Source organism: Eptesicus fuscus, chromosome 15 (assembly GCF_027574615.1).
Source record: "Eptesicus fuscus isolate TK198812 chromosome 15, DD_ASM_mEF_20220401, whole genome shotgun sequence".
NCBI lineage: Eukaryota > Metazoa > Chordata > Mammalia > Chiroptera > Vespertilionidae > Eptesicus > Eptesicus fuscus.
In genome coordinates this window covers 20,489,573-20,506,867 of record NC_072487.1, presented here as the reverse complement: position 1 = coordinate 20,506,867, position 17,295 = coordinate 20,489,573, and the positions used below count along the sequence as shown (strand labels likewise).

Genomic DNA, 17,295 nt, shown 5'->3' with positions numbered 1-17,295 from the left:
GAGCAAGCAGAAGGCTTGGCTCCGCCCCAGGCTACAAAGTTTTAATTGTAGAAGATAAATAAACCCCAGATACCAGGACCTCCGCTTGGGTCACCAGGGGGCGTGGCCGGCCTGCAAACCACTACAGGCATCTCGCTCAGGTCGCCCCACACCCAAGGGAACCCCCACCCTGATCTGGGACACCCTTCAGGGCAAACCAGCCGGCCCCCACCCGTGCACCAGGCCTCTATCCTATCTAATAAAAGAGTAATATGCAGATTGACCATCACTCTCACACACAAGATGGCTGCCCCCATGTGGTCAAAGATCCTGCCCCCATGTGGACACAAGATGGCCACCACAAGATGGCCATTAGGGCACGGCAGTTGGGAGGAACCAGGCTAGCAGAGCAGGGAAGTTGGGGGTGACCAGGCATGCAGGGAAGGGCAGATGGGGGGGGGGGACCCAGGCCTGCAGTGGAGAGCAGTTGGGGGGGACCAGGCCTGCAGGGGAGGGCAGTTAGGGGTCACCAGGCCATCAGAGTGGGGAAGTTGGGGGTGACCAGGCCTGCAGGGAAGGGCAGTTGGGGGGACCCAGGCCTGCATTGGAGAGCAGTTGGGGACCAGGCCTGCAGGGGACAGCAGTTAGGGGTGAGCAGGCCTGCAGGGGAGGACAGTTAGAGGCAATCAGGCTGGCAGCGGAGCAGTTAGGCATCAATCAGGCTGGCAGGGGAGTGGTTAGGGGGTGATCAGGCTGGCAGGCAGAAGCGGTTAGGGGCAACAGGAAGGCAGGCAGGCGAGCAGTTGGGAGCCAGCAGTTCTGAATTATGAGAGGGATGTCCGACTGCCCGTTTAACAGGGCAGTCGGACATCCCTCCAGGGGTCCCAGATTGGAGAGGGTGCAGGCTGGGCTGAGGGACACCCCCCACTCCCGTGCACGAATTTCGTGCACCGGGCCTCTAGTATATTTATAAATATTTCCCTTCAAATTGAATATGCAAAATATATTTTATTTTTATATGATCTGTATCACACAGGATTCACTGGCACAGGAATCTTTCCCAGAGGTGTGGTTTTCCTGGACCTTTACTGTCATCATTACTACCATCCCACTTCACTTGACCCCCTACTTACCAATTTCACCCTTGTTGGGTTGGAAGGACTGGTTTTACCTTATGTCACTCTTCTTCCTTCTGATATTTTTCCTTGTCATTTCCTTCAAGCTAAATTAGAGGAGTCACAGGAATTCAGCCCATCAGCTCAGGCTTTGAGGTTGCAAACTCATGGTGTTGTAAGCAAATTTGGTTTGAAAACTTCATTTGTCTTTTGGGATTCTTTTTAATATATTTAAAGTTCTTTATAATATATAATGAAAGGTTGACTTACCCTTTATTCAAAACTATCTGGTAACTCTCATTGGAATCTATACTTATCAATTTTTGGAACTGAAGTATAAGTTGATTTCAGTAAGAAGGTGGTACTATGTCTATATATACAGGGTTTTTATTACTGTCAAGCTATAAAAGAAAATTGATAAGTATTTGGCTGTGAAAGTCATAGTAGTTCTATCAATACTTCCTAGGTATATGTGATAAATAGTAAATACTTTATATATTATTTCTTTTATTAATATGTTTGCCTGCAGTAAAAAATAATAGATGAAAAAATTGGAAGCCAATCTATAACCTAGATGAACATAATTATTCAACTGAGATAATCTTTATTCATGCTTCTCTCTATTTATTGCTTGCTTTTCACAGGAAGGAGCTGCAGGAACTGCAGAATCTTTACAAACAGAACAGTGCACATACAGCACAGCAAGCAGAGCTGATCCAACAGCTTCAGGTTCTGAATATGGACACACAAAAAGTACTGAGAAATCAGGAAGACGTTCATACAGCGGAAAGTATATCATATCAAAAAGTATGCTTTTATTCTGTCATAAAAATGTAAATTTACATGTATGAACTTATAAAAATATGTCAAATTCAATTTTTTCAGATTTCAACATTTCTTTATTATTCCCCTTTATATGTGATTCTTCAAAATTAAAAATGAAATATGATTCAATTTGGTAATATTTAAAATTTTGAGTTTTTTTTTTGGCTGTGAAAGCAGAAACATTTAAAATATAGATGAAAATTTATTCTGTAGGATATTTTTTATTTGAATTTTGATAATCACTATGAAATGTACTAGGACTATAGCCCCCAAACCAGAATGGATTTGGAAAATGGAATTACTTTTCTATTATGAGAAATTATTCGTGAGATTCTAGTTTATGACCTAAAACAGTCTTTCATTATAGAATTTGTGTGTTATTTTATTGGCAAATCTGCACAAACACAGTGTGTATGGTGATGAGGTCTTTAGGATCAATATTTCCCAAAGATTTTTCTCTCTTTATTTTGTGTGTTTCTTTTGAATAGTCATTCTACTTTCCAGTTGTTTAAGGATTTCCTTAAGAATGCTTACCCAGCTGTTTAGGTTTTCTGACTGACTCAGCAGCAATAATTATAGCTAGTACTTAAAATACACATCTTTATTGAATTCTGCATATTTTGTATCATGTACTGAGTTATTTATATGACTATGTTAGTAGGCCAACCCTATGAGATTGATGTTATTCCCTCATAATAGTTGAGCAACCAAGACATAGAGAGGTTAAATTGAGCAGTCTGTGTTACTCTGTTTTTGTTTTGTTTAAACTTCCTCTTTTAAAAAATGCATCATGAAAATTCAATATCTGTAATTAATATAAAATAAATCATTAAGTAAACTTTAAACACATACTTTTAAATGATACTTTGGAACCATGCTTTTTCATCTATATTATTTGTTCCCTTTGGGTTTCCATCAGGATGTGGATGACACCAAGTGAAAGAGTAGTCCTATCCTCTCCACTTCAGATAGAACCAGCTCCTCCTTTTTGTTTTATGTGAGATTGCCCATTATGCTTTTGTTTCTAAACCATAAACAAAGTTCTTTATAATATATAATGAAAGGTTGACTTACCCTTTTAGATATATAAAAGCCTAAGCAACTGTTCGACAATTGAAAAATTTTATTCTTTAAAAAATTTAGCAATTCTCCATTGCTAAAATGACGTGAAAAATTGGACCTTGTTAATAACTTAAAATTTTCTCTCTTTCACTTGCATATTTAACCCAAATATTTATCTCTTAATTTTTGCTTCAAAGTCCCCATACCCATGGTAATTTATATTCAAATGTAGCATGTTATTCTCTGTGAAAAAAGCCCCATCATTATTTTTCAGCCACTGATTGTCCAAATTTGCTTTTTTTACATTTTGCTCTAACATTGCAATTTTTTTTAATTTTTGACCTCCTTTAGATTTTTCATTTTCTGCAGGAGGTCTTGTTTTTCTTTTTTCCTTGAAAATGTATTCGTTTTGGAGTTCAGGATTTTTTAATTTGGGAATGATCACACTATTTTATTTATCATAAGTAAAGAGTGTGCTACTCTTCAGACTTCCAGTGTTCATTTATATTAAATTATTCATTCTAATCCTAGAGCAATTTATTTAACACTTGTCTCTATTCCTCTTTAACATGTATTTTTCTAAAATTTCCCCCAATAAAATAGACTAATTTAATAGTTCATTCAACAATGAGTTAAAATTGTTTACTTAAAAATTAAGATTTCCCAATATATTTTTACATAAATAAATTTTAGTTTTTTCAAATAGTAATTGTGGCCTAGCTGTAAGACTCAGGTGAATAAAAAAATAAATAAAATATGATATTAATAGTTCACCTCCAATTCTTACTAAGCTTGCTTCTTTATGAGTTAGGTATTCTTAAGTTATTGTTTCTAATCAGTTTATCTGTTTCCTCTCTTTCTCTCTTTACTTTGTTTTGTTTCCCTCCCATTTCTCCTCTTTTCTCCCACATATTAAGTTGATTTATATCATAGTATTCATTTCAGTATGTGAAGAGATAAAAAACTGTTGCCTAGCCCTAGCTGTTTTGGCTTGGTGGATAGAGTGTCGGCCTGTGGACCCAGGGGTCTCACGTTCAATTCCGGTTACTTACATGCCTGGGTTGTGGGTTTGGTCCAATGTGCAGAGGCAGCTGATCAATGATTCCCTCTCATCATTGATGTTTCTATCTCTCTATTCCTCTCCCTTCCTCTCTGAAATAAAGTATGCTTAAAAATAAAACAAAACAAACAAAAAATCCTGTTGCCCACAGTAGCAGGATGAGAGGTATGAGGAGGGAAGACAAAGGTAAAGAGAGAAAACTGAAAAGAATTTTGAGCACACGATAGAGGTGTGTCATATTTTTCCACAGATCTATATAACAGACCATTAGTCCTATAAATAAAACTATCCAACAAATAATGTTCATGGCTCTTCTGAAAGAAAAGCACCCAGGAGAAATAAAAGTAAGCTAGTGTGTTTTCTTCCTCTGAATATGTAGCCATTTATATAAGTTCTAATAATTTTTCTATTTTTGTTGGTGTATACATGTGTACCTTTAAATAAAGATGGGAGTTGTATCATTATGATTTCTAGATCACCTAACATGTTTTGGGTTCTAAATATATATTTTATCACCTTTTGTTCTATTTAATGGGATAATTATATGACATGAGCTAATATCAATCCAGGAGAATAAGGAGTTAGGTTATGCATAGTTTTAGTTTAAACTGCATGTTAAATCAGAACTTTTCCTTCTCATTTTCCTACTATAAACAGATACAATTTTCACCTATAGAATTTATTGTCCCAATCAGAGTAGCAAATAGTATATTTACTCACTAAATATGGAAATTTTATTCTTTAAAAAATTAGTTATTGGGTCACAGAGCATATATTTTTATTTTTTAAGATAAGTAAAGTATTTTGTTTCTCAGTACTAATAAAAATATGGGCAAAAGAATGCTGTAGTCTCAGCCACTGAAAATTAAAGGACTTTAAGTTTGGGGCCCTATTTCTGGAGATAACTTGCTTTCTGTCTCTTGGAAATCCTCTTAATCTTTTTTCATTTTTTAATTTCTTCAACAAACTATAGCTTGAAGAATAATAAGCATAATAATTACTCAGGAATTATGAGGATGCTACTTCTAAAGTATATAGGGGAATATATGATTAAATGTTTGCATAGGCCAGAATCTTGCAAAAGATGCTGATACATTCCATATTTATCGACTATTAGAGGAAAGAAATTGGAGAGAAAAGTCTCTCTGAAAACTGCTGTAAGCAGTTGTGATTGTTAATATGGGAAAAGTTATTAACCCAAGATGCCTAAACCACTGCAGATGAATGAATTTACTATATTATCTAATTTACTCACTTGAGAACTTTTTTTTTACCCACTCTATTATTATTAATGAGATGAGAATAGATGGCACTTAATCAGGGGACTGGAACATCCTAAACCTTTGCCCCTTGCAAGATCTAGAAAAATAAATATTATATTATCCTAAGAGTTTATCACCATAAAATATATTAGAAATGAAAAAATAATCTTAACTTCCTTGAAGGCTTTTTTTAAGCCAAATTTACTGGTAGAGTGGGTCTAGAATTAAAAATTGCTAAAGGCTGTCTTTGCATTCTTTACTCTAAGTTCACAACTGAGTGGTCTTATTCCTATTAAATAAGTGAAGCCCATGCAGGTATCAAAGAAAATATGCAAGTAGGAGATGTACATTGGAATATGAATAAGGAAAAAGAGAGATTTTGTCCTAATTCCTGGAGCAGGGTTGGTCTAGGTCTAGATCATCTATTCCAGGCTTTCTCAGTTCTTTTTTACCTGTTGCTTGGAAAGATGGATATTTTCAGAGAAAGACAGAGCTTGCCTGTGTCTAGAGTTGCCTACTCAGTGATATCAGATCAAGCCAGAGCAACTTCTGAATAGGAAAGAGTACAACTGCATAAGCTGCATGGCCGAGAGAGCAAAGTAGAGAACACAAGAAGATTGCTGTTAATCTTCATTTTTATGGAAACAAGACAGAAGAGAGAAGAGAGGGGTAAAAGACATTAAGATAGAGCCTTCTTCCATAAATGATTAGGCACAGAGCCTTATATCTGCGAAGGAAGATCTCAAGACACGACACTCAGGAGAAACATATACGCCCTAGCTGGTTTGGCTCAGTGGATAGAGCATTGTCCTGCGAACTGAAAGGTCCCAGGTTCGATTCCGGTCAAGGGCACATGCCCAGGTTGTGGGCTCGATCCCCAGTGGGGGACTTGCAGGAGGCAGCCAATCCAAGATTCTCTCATCATGGATGTCTCTCTCTCTCTCTCTCTCTCTCTCTCTCTCTCTCTCTCTCTCTCCCTCTCCCTCTTCCTTCCTCTCTGAAATCAATAAAAATATATTTTTTTAAAAAGAGAAACATATAACTTTCCTTGGCACCAAAGGAAGTAAATTGATTCTCAGTCCTGATCGTACATTATCATCATGCCTGCACCTTGGGCAAATGGAGGGAAATGAGGAGTTCTTTCTTTGTCAGTACTTATCAACGTTCACGATATTCTCAAATATTCAAAATCTGTAAATTCTTATTTATTTGTATATTTTATTTATTATTTTTTGGTTAATCCTCACCCAAGGATATTTTTTCCATTGATTTTTAGAGAGAGTGGAAGGGAAGGAGGGAGGGGGAGAAAGAGAAACATCGGGGAGAGAGACACATAGATTGGTTGCCTCCTGCACACTCCCTGACCAGGCCAGGGATCAAACCTGCAACTCAGGTACATGCCCTTAACCAGGAATCGGTGTGCAGGCCGTCGCTCTAACCACTGAGCACACCGGCCAGGGAGTAAATTCTTTTTTCAAATATATTTTTACTGATGTATAACTTGAAATCTATAAATTCTTTAATATTATTTTCTTTCCTCCCAAGATGTTAATTTGTACTGATTGGGTAAGACTGTTTAGTACTAATAAGGCATACAAACAAGAGAAAGTGGTTAAATAACCTTTCAATGGAATGTTTGATTCTGTATGTTCTTGGGCAGACCTTCACTCGTCATAGTTTCAATCTTTCAAGTCATCTTAGCTCTTGTCTCCAGATTTTGTGCATTTCTTTTCCTGCCCTGAACTCAATCATGAAAGCAGCAACATAGCACAGGTAGGTCACTGTAGGGCCCACTCTGATCCCTTCATTGTTCCTCAAAGCTGTCAGGTTTCTACTCGCTCTTCCCTCCTAGAATATCTGAAGGTATCAGCTGTGGAAAGGACATTGGACATACTTCCTGGTATAAAGGTAATTGGAAAGGAAAGTACAAATTTATGTCCTGAAATTCTTTATAGATCATATTGGCAACCCTTCCTTTATAAAAATTGCTTAGACTTTGGCTGTAAAGTGAAATGGATTATTTAAAGTATAATAATGTAGAGGTACAATTCCTTACAGAGTATATTGAGCTAATTACATGCCAGAGGAATGGTTTGGAGAAACTTGTTTTAATGGCAAAGTATATGTCTGAGAAAGAGCACTAAGAGATTTCACAAGCCTTTTTCGGTGGTAAACTTTTAGAAATTAAAGTATAGCATACATACATAAAAGCACTCTGCCATCTTTTGTATAGTTAGGTTTCTTTCCATAAAGCAAGGCCAACTAATGGAAGATTCTCCCCATCTAAGAACCTACTGTATTAGCTACATAATTTTGAGATTCTCCCATTGGGGATTTTACTTTTGTTACAAGATCTTACTGTTAGCCATATATATATATATAGAGAGAGAGATCTCACTATCAGCCATATATATATCTGTATAACAAGATCACAAATCTTAGCTCTTGGATTACTTTCTTAGTTTCATCAACAAATACACATATAGATTCTTTATTTAAATCAGTTACCACAAAATGAATTATGTCTCATTAAATCACAATAAAAAATTAGGATTTTCATCAGAAATAAGTTCATGAGTATTGGAAGACTACCATTGTAATCATATATGACTCTGTTTGATGCCACTTATGTACCATGTGCTATCTCACAGTTTTAATAAATTCTAATTTTAAATTTAATGCATGTTGCCTTGAGTTAAAAAATTAAAGTTATATATCATGCCCTTCAGAACATTGCTTCATTTTATCACACTTTGTTCAAAGTCTTTAATGATTCCCTGCTGTCTACAAGGTGTCTTTACCTTCTGTCTATAGTCTTATTGCCTGACTTTGTCTCTTACGATTTCTTCTGTCCCTCCTCCCCTATTTGAGCAGTAGATGCTAATTTATCCTAAATGGGAATATATCAGTTAAGGTCAATCTTAATGAACTCTCAATGAAAGACTCTTGTTTTTTGTGTGTTTTTTTTAAATGTGCATATTAAGTCCAATTAGGTTGATATATCTTATGCTCCCTTTCTGTCCTTTCCTATCACTGTACATTATTTTCTCACATTTCTGCCACCATTAGAATGACTTTTTGTTTTCATTCCATTTGTATAATACCACCAATGGCTTAGTTCAAGTCCTTTTTTTATGGAGCCGTCCAAGATTAATATAGCTAGCTAAAAGTGCTTCCATCCTCCTTAGAAATTTAGTACATTTTCCTATATTATGCTGGCCAATAATATATATTGCTTTTTTAAATATCAGTTGTGATTTTATATTGATATTTGATACCATTTAGTTTTCCATACATTTATATCTTGTTTTCTCTCCTAGACTATTAAAATAATTTGAGTGCAGGACTATCATGAATATATATTTTTAATTGATTATTAATAGATTTGGATGTATTTTTTGAAACAGCTTTACAATGAGTTACATATTTGTTTTGAAACCACAAAATCAAGTGAAGCTATGCTCCGGCAAAGTGTTGTTAGCCTTCAGGATCAGCTATTTCAAAAAGAGCAAGAAAATGCGAAGTTAAAAGAAAAGCTTCAGGAATCACTAGGAGCACCTTATTCTTTACCTCAAGAAAGCGATTCAGACCACTCAGAACAGGTGAGAGACATTTTCTAAAAATGCTACCCATTGAAATATCATATTAAATCCTCTCCTACAATTGACTAAAACTAAAATTTTAAATAATTTTGTAAGTATTAGAGAATAAGTTGTGGCAGATCGTTTTTATTGTGCTATATTTTATAATCTTTGTATACATGAATATTATACATAACATGGATTCATATAGAAATGCATGTACATGTTAAGTCTGGAATAGTTATTGTGATTATACATTTTGATAATTTACACTAATGAAGAGAAATTAATAGGTCGTGGCCATTTTGAGACTTTTTAACTGAATGAGTTAATAGAATGGAAAGAGTATTGGATGGGAAGTGTCATAAAGTACTTGTTATAATGGTATATGGTACTTAATACCTTTTAGTCCCATTTCTGCACTGCCTTGATGCATGATTTTAGACAGTTCAGTTGAGCTTTCTACCTATATCCTGTGCTATTAAGTGAGGCAGTACAAATGTATAGATAAATATGTAGGTTCAGAATTCAAATAAACCTGGGATCAAATTATAGCTCTGCCTATGAGCTTGGTGTACTTGAACAAATGTCTTTTAACCCTTTCAGCCAGAGTTTCCTCACAAATAAAATGTAGATATTAATGGTATCCATGTAATAGAGTTTTTGAGGATCAGTATTATAATTAACTAGAGGCCCGGTACATGAAATTTGTGCACGGAGGCGTGGTGTCCCTCAGCCCAGCCTGCACCCTCTCCAATCTGGGACCCCTCGAGGGATGTCCGACTGCCCTTTTAGGCCCGATCCCACCAGGCAGTATTGGGCCTAAACGGGCAGTCGGACATCCCTCTCACAACCCAGGACTGCTGGCTCCCAACTGCTCGCCTACCTGCCTTCCTGATTGCCCCTAACTGCTTCTGCCTGCCAGCCTGATCACCCCTTAACTACTCCCCAGACAGCCTGATTGGTACCTAACTGCTCCCCTGCCAGCCTGTTTGCCCCTAATTGCCCTCCTCTGCAGGCCTGGTCACCTCTAACTGCCTTCCCCTGCAGGCCCGGTCACCCCCAACTGCCCTCCCCTGCAGGCCTGGTCACCCCTAACTGCCCTTCCCTGCAGGCCCAGTCACCCCAACTGCCCTCCCCTGCTGGCCTGATTGCCCACAACTGCCCTCCCTTGCAGACCTGGTCCCTCCCAATTGCCCTCGCTGGCCATTTTGTGGTGGCCATCTTGTGTCCACATGAGGGCAGGATCTTTGACCACATGGGGGCAGCCATCTTGTGTGTTGGAGTGATGGTCAGTCTGCATATTACTCTTTTATTAGATAGGATGACAAGTGTAGAGTTTGACATATAGGAAATATTCATTGGTACTTCTTTTTAGATAATCTTTAAGGTAAGTTTCATCTCTAAATATATATTGTAAAAAATATCTTATGCCTATACATTTATTTGTGTTTTTAAGCACCTACCATTCCTTAAATTTTACTATTTATGAATTTAGATCAGAAATGGAATTAACACAAACAGGTAATTGGGTGCTTTAATGTTTATTAATAATTGAAGAACAATAACTTTTGAACCTAGCATATTTTGTCTTACTAACTAATACATTTTAAATTTGTATTTTTTTAGGTTGCATATTTTGGACATCAGATTCACAGAATTTCATTAATCATAAAATTTGTATTATGACACATGTTATATGAATAGGCCTATTTTATTTATTTAATTAATTTGTTTGTTTATCATATTAAACACCCTTGGTCTCACCAACTAATCCAAGGACATAACATTACTAATGACTGATATTTACTTATATGCTCCTTGCTTATCTGGTACTCTGATTCTCTCACCAGACATGACTACTAAACTGTTTATCATTTTGATGTTGTTTTTAAAATATATTTTTATTGATTTCAGAGAGGAAGAGAGAGATAGAAACATCAATGATAAAAGAGAATCATTGATTGGCTGCCTCCACACTGGGGATTGACCCTGCAACCCAGGCATGTGCCATTGACTAGAATCGAACCCGGGACCCTTTAGTCCGCAGGCTGACGTTCTATCCACTGAGGCAAACCAGCCAGGGCCATTTTGATTATTTTAAAAAAGTTTTAGCACATATACATTTATGTGGAAATTGTAAATTGTATATTGTATCATACTGGATTGTGACTTGGTGTTGGGCAATTTTGGCTCATTATGTTATTAAGATTCATCCATGTTGTTTGGTATAACTGATCACTTAAAAAATATATATTTCTTTATTGATTTCAGAGAGGAAGGGAGAGGGAGAGAGATAAAAACATCAATGATGAGAGAGAATCATTGATTAGCTGCCTCCTTCATGCCCCCTACTGGGGATCGAGCCCACAACCTGGGCATATGCCCTTGGCTGGACTCGAACCTGGGACCCTTCAGTCCGCAGGCTGACGCTCTATCCGCTAAGCCAAACTGGCTAGGGCCTGATCACTTATTTTTAGTGATTATATATATATATGCCTAAGCGGCCATTATGACCAAATGACCAAACGACCAGTTGCTATGATGTGCACTGAACACCAGGGGGCAGACACTTGATGCAGGAGCTCCCCCCTGGTGGTCAGTGCACTTCCACAGTCAACCTCCCACGGCAGACCAACCTCCCGCAGTCCCTCCTGCCGGCCCCATTCGCCCCCATAGGGACTTGTTGAGATGGCCCCGATTGCCAGCCAGGCTGAGGGACCCCACCCATGACTGAATTTGTGCTCCTGGCCTCTAGTTTTATTATATGTGATTATATCTTAACTATTTGTACATTCATTTGTAGATGAGTATTTGGGTTATTTCCGTTTTTTGGCTATCCTATATAATAAAAGGGTAATATGCAAATTGACCCTAAGGACTGAACGACCAGTTGCTATGATGTGCACTGACCACCAGAGGACAGACACTCAACATAGGAGCTGCCCCCTGGTGGTCAGTGCTTTCCCACAGGGGGAGCTTTGCTCAGCCACAAACTGGGCTGACGCCTGTGAGCGCAGCGGCGGGGGAAGGGAGTCTCTCCTGCCTCCTTGGCAGCTCTAAGGATGTCCAACTGATGGCTTAGGTCCACTCCCCCAGGGAGCAGGCCTTCTAGTAAACTGGCATGTGGACATCCCCTGAGGGCTCATGGGCTGCCAGAGGGATATCTGATTGCCAGCTTAGGTCCCATCCCTCGGGGAGCGGGCCTAAGCTGGCAGGTGGACATCCCCCGAGGGGTCCCAGACTGCAAGTGGGCGCAGGCTGGATTGGCTCATTGGATAGAGCGTCAGCCTGCGGACTGAAGGGTCCCAGTGGGCGCAGGCCGGATTTTCATGCACCGGGCCTCTAGTTATAAATAATGCTGCAATTGACATTTTTGTATGTGCATAATTCTTGGTATACATGTACATGCATTTTTGTGGAATATATACCTAGGAATGAAAATTCTAGGGCTATGGTGTGAAAAGTTACTTTCAGAAAATACTGATAACTTATTTTTTAAAGTGATTTTTATCAGTTTTACTCCAAACAACGTTTACAAGATATGATTGATTCTCATCCTCCTCAACACTTGGTACTATCAGACTTCTTAGTTTGTTGACAAGTGATTAGTATGAAGTTATTTTATTTTTATCTTCATGTGTTTATCATTGATAAAGCATAACTTCAGATGATTAGTAGCCAAGTGTGTGCCCTCCTATGCAAGATGTCTATGTCTTTTAAACCTTCTTTTGTTGGATTTTAAAAATGGAATTGTGAAAGTTATTATATGTTCTTGAAATCAATTTGTAGTATGATAAATGTGCAGCAGATATCTCAGTGCATATCTTTTCATTTTCTTTAGTGTCATTTGATGAACAGAAATTCTTAATTTTAATTTAGACAAATTAATCTTTTATAGTTACTGCTCTGGTATCTCATTTAAAAATCCTTCTCTACCCCAAAGACAGAAATTTTTGCACCTCTATTTTGCTCAGAGTTTTAAAGCTTTGCTTATGTCATTTATATTCATAATTTAGTCAGGATTGTCTTTTGTCTATAGTGTAAGGTAAGGACCCATTTTTATTTATTGATGTTTCTCTAAATAGTAACCAGTTTTTCCAGTTCAATCTGTTGAATGATCCCCCTTTTTTCTTCTTTAGTGTTAGGCTGCCTCTCTCATTTATCCAAATTCAGTATATTTGTGAATTTATTTCTAGGTTCTATATTCTCTGTATTCCTATGCAATGTTATAGTGTCTTAATTAGTATAGCTTCATAATAAGTCTTTATATTTGGTAGTCAACTCCTACTTTTTTTAGTGTCTCTAAAGTGTTTTGGCTATGTTGGGACTTAGCACTTAGATATAACTTTTAGGATATTTATAAGGTTTTATGAAAAAGAACTGATGAAAATTTTTATAAATCATTTTACTGAAGTGTAGTGTACAAATAAACTGTACACATCTTAAAGTGTATAACTCAGTGACATTTGACAAAATGCACACATACATATAAATACCACTCAGCTCAAAATATAGAATATTACCAGTGTCTAATAAACTTTCCTGATGTTCCTAATTATTAGCTACCCCCACAAATATAAACACTATTTTGACTTCTCTTATTAATTTGTTTTTGCTTATTTTTCAACCTTACACTGTTACACCTTTAAACACTGTGTTTGCTATGTGATTTTTAAAATATATACCCTTTATTACATTCAGGAAGTTCCTTATCTATTCAAAGTTTTTTGTATGTTTTGTTTTGTTTTTAATCCTCACCCAAGAATATTTTTCCGTTGATTTTTTTAAAGAGAGTGGAAGAGAGAGGGAAAGATAGAGAAATATCAATGTGAGAGAAACACATCGATTGGTTGCCTCCTGCACGTGACCCAACAAAGGACCTGGGCCACAAGGAACCTGCAACTGAGACACATGTCCTTGAACGTAATGGAACCCAGGACCTTTCAGTCTGCAGGCTGATGCTCTAATCACTGAGTCAAACCAGCTAGGGCTATTCAAAGTTTGATGAAAGCTTTTTCATGGAGAGGTATTGGGTATATTCAATGCATCTTTTAAGATGATACTTAAGCTTTTCTCATTTATTCTGTTAACATGGTGAATTACATTGGTTGATTTTCAATTATTAAATTTTGTGTTCCTGAAATAAACCTAACTTCATTGTGATGTTTTATTATTTTTATACTAAGGGCCTGGTGCACAAAATTTGTGCACTGGGGTGGGGGGGTCTCTAAGCCCGACCTGCACCCTCTTGCAATCCAGGGCCACTCGGGGATGTCTGACTGCTGGTTTAAGCCCATGGGGATTGGGCCTAAACTGGCAGTCGGACATCCCTCTCGCAATCCGGAACACTGTATGCACCAATGACCATACTTTTCATACAGATGAAAGGCATCTTGCTGTTGTATGGGCAGCTACATTTTTTTTTTTTGCCCTGATTATAAAAAGTAGTACATAACATGATCCTTCTAAGGCAGTAGTACCATTTTCCCCATTTTGTGGGTGGAAAAACTGAAGCAGAGAGACGTTAAGTAATTGGCTTTGTCACCCAGTTGTGTCAGAATCAGGGCTGACCACAAAATGTGCAAGCCAGAGTCCATGCATGTCATCGCTGCATCATCTTGTTTTTTCAGTGTTAAAGTAGTCTTGCCAGTTTTTTAATTTTTAAATCTTAGAGACTGTTCCTAATATATAGGAATGCATGTTCATCCCCATGTAGAATAAACAGGATGTGGACAGTTTGGAGATTGTTCTGATGAATTAGGATTAAGCAGCCACAGATATCTTTTTCAAATACTACAGAAGCCAACTTACTTGTTGAACTGTGTGTGGGATGTAGCAGTTTATAAGCTATGACACAGTCACTCTCAATCCAGGACCCCTCGGGGGATGTAGCAGTGCACCAAGTGGCAGGCGGCCAGGGAGGAGCCCGAACCGGGGCTAGGTGCCCTGCCACTCATGCTCATCCCGGCCTGCTGTGCCTGCTGTCGCAGCTCCCCACTGGGTAGTGCTGCTGCAGAGTAGCGAGAGGCTCCAGCGCAGCTGCACTTGCCAGCCTTGAGCCCAGCTTCGGGCTGAGTGGTGCTCCCCCTGTGGGAGTACACTAACCACCAGGGGCAGCTCCTGCATTGAGTGTGCATCATAGCGACTGGTTGACTGGTCGTTCCTGTCATTCTGTTGTAATGGTCGTTTAGGCTTATATATACAGAGAGATATTGCCGAATGCAATTTACTAATATTTTGCGTAGGGTTTTTGCATCTATAATGATGAGGAATATTGGGTTATCCCTTTTCTTTCTGGATTGTTGCTTGTTAGATTTTGATGTCAAGGTGATGCTGGCGTCCTAACATGAATTGCAAAGTATTCTCTTTTACTTCAATAGAAGAGTCTAAGACATAATTTTTGTTTGATAATAAACACTGAGTGCTTTCCTTCTAAGATAAGGAACAAGTCAGTTCTATTCAATATTGTATAGTGATTCTAGCTAGTACATAAGGCAAGAAACAGCCCTGGTGGGTGTGGTTCAATGGTTAGAGTGTTGGCCTGCAGAACGTAGGGTTGAGGATTTGATTCCCGGTCAAGGGCACATACCTGATATTATAACACCTCTCCTTGACAACTGATTAAAATAATTAAACACAAAAATCTCAATCCCTCTTTCTCTCTCTCTCCTCTCTCTCTTTCATCTGTCTCCTTCCCCCTTTCTCCCTTCCAATCTCTCTAAAAAAAATCAATGGGAAAAATTGACAACAAAAAGAAAGAAACAAAAGCATAACAATTAGAAATAAAGAAGTAAGACTTTTTTATTCACAGACAACATAATCATGTGTATAGAAACCCCACTTAAAAAACCCCAGACTAAATCTATGATAAAGCTCCTAGAAATAGTATGTAAATTTAGCAGTGTTGCAAGATACAACATCAATTTTTAAAAGTCAGTTGTATTTCCAAATACTAGTAACAAATAACAAGAAATTAAAGAGTACTATTTATAATAACATCAAAACCTATGTCATAATCAAGGATGAATTTGACAAAATATACACCAGAGCTATATACTAACAAAAACAAAACATAGCAGAGTAAAATTCAAAAACATACAAAAATAGACAGCTATGACAATTTCATGAATCAGATAATGCAATATTCTTAACATGTCAAGTCTCCCCAAATTGATCTATCATGTAATCCCAATTAAAATTCCAGGAGGCTGTTTTGTTTCGTTTTTACAATCCAATTCTAAAATTTATAGGAAAATACAAGGGATCTAAAAAAGCAAAATCAAGTTTCATTTAAAAAAAAAAGTGTTGGAGGACTTACACTACCTGATTTTGAGACATTTGTCAAACCTAAAAAATCAAGGTAGTGTGGTTTTGGCATAATAATTAACAAAATAATCAGGAGAACTGATAAGGTCCAGAAAATTATTCACTCATATATGTCACTTTATAGTAGCTTTTGAAATGAGGGTAGTGTAAGTTACTCCTTTTTTCAACAATGCTTTGTATATTCTTGCTTCATTGCTTTTTTAATAGAAATTTTAGTATCAGGTTGTCGATTTTACAAATAAGCATTTAGTTAGAAATCTTTCTAATTTCCTTTGTGATTTTTATTTTGCCCCTTTAGTTATTTGGAAATGTATTGTTTACTTTGGAAATATTTGGTTATTTTCTTCCTATGTATCTTATTTTTATTCGCTAGTACTAATATACTAGTACTTCTGTTGTGGTCAGAGATGGTAGTGTGTAAGATTACTGTATTTTGAAATTTATTGAGACTTGTTGTATGGCCCAGCATATGGTTTTGGTGAATGTACTATGTGTACCTGAAAATAATTTGTATTCTGCATCTATTGGGTTGAGTGTTCCTTAAATATCAATATTGATTATCATTGTTATTGATGGTATTGAGATCTTCTGTTTTTAATGATTTTTGTGTTTAGTTATTTTAATTAATTTTTCTATCAGTTGCTAAGGAGAGGTGTTAAAATATCCCAGTTTGATTGGATATCTTTCTGTTTCTCTCTTTAGTTTTTTCAATTTTTGCTCCATATACAATACAGCTGGCTTATTATGGGCATACATACTTAAAATTTTTATGTCATTTTGATTAATCAAAACCTTTTTCATTATAAAATTTCCCTATTAACTATAATAATATTCTGGGACAGTGTATGGGTGGAAGGATTGAACAGAAAAGAAAAAACTCATCAACATGGACAACATTGTGGTGATTGCATGGTATAGGGGGGATAAATGGTAGTGGACAGAGATTGACTGTGACATGATGAACACACAATACAGTGTACAGGTGATGTGTTGTAGAATTTTGTTAACCAGTGTCACCCCAATAAAGCCAATAAAAAGGAACAAAAATACTTGAATCCAATTTTCTGATATTAATATAGCTA

General features: G+C 37.1%; 1 protein-coding gene across 1 annotated transcript in view; it reads left to right on the top strand.

The window, feature by feature from the left end:
• Positions 1–17,295, top strand: part of CNTLN (centlein) — a 275,134-nt gene that overhangs the window by 100,563 nt on the left and 157,276 nt on the right. The window contains exons 7-8 of the mRNA XM_054727420.1: positions 1,739–1,901; positions 8,711–8,905. Of these exons, the coding sequence (XP_054583395.1) occupies positions 1,739–1,901; positions 8,711–8,905 (358 nt within the window). The remainder of the gene's footprint in view (positions 1–1,738; positions 1,902–8,710; positions 8,906–17,295) is intronic.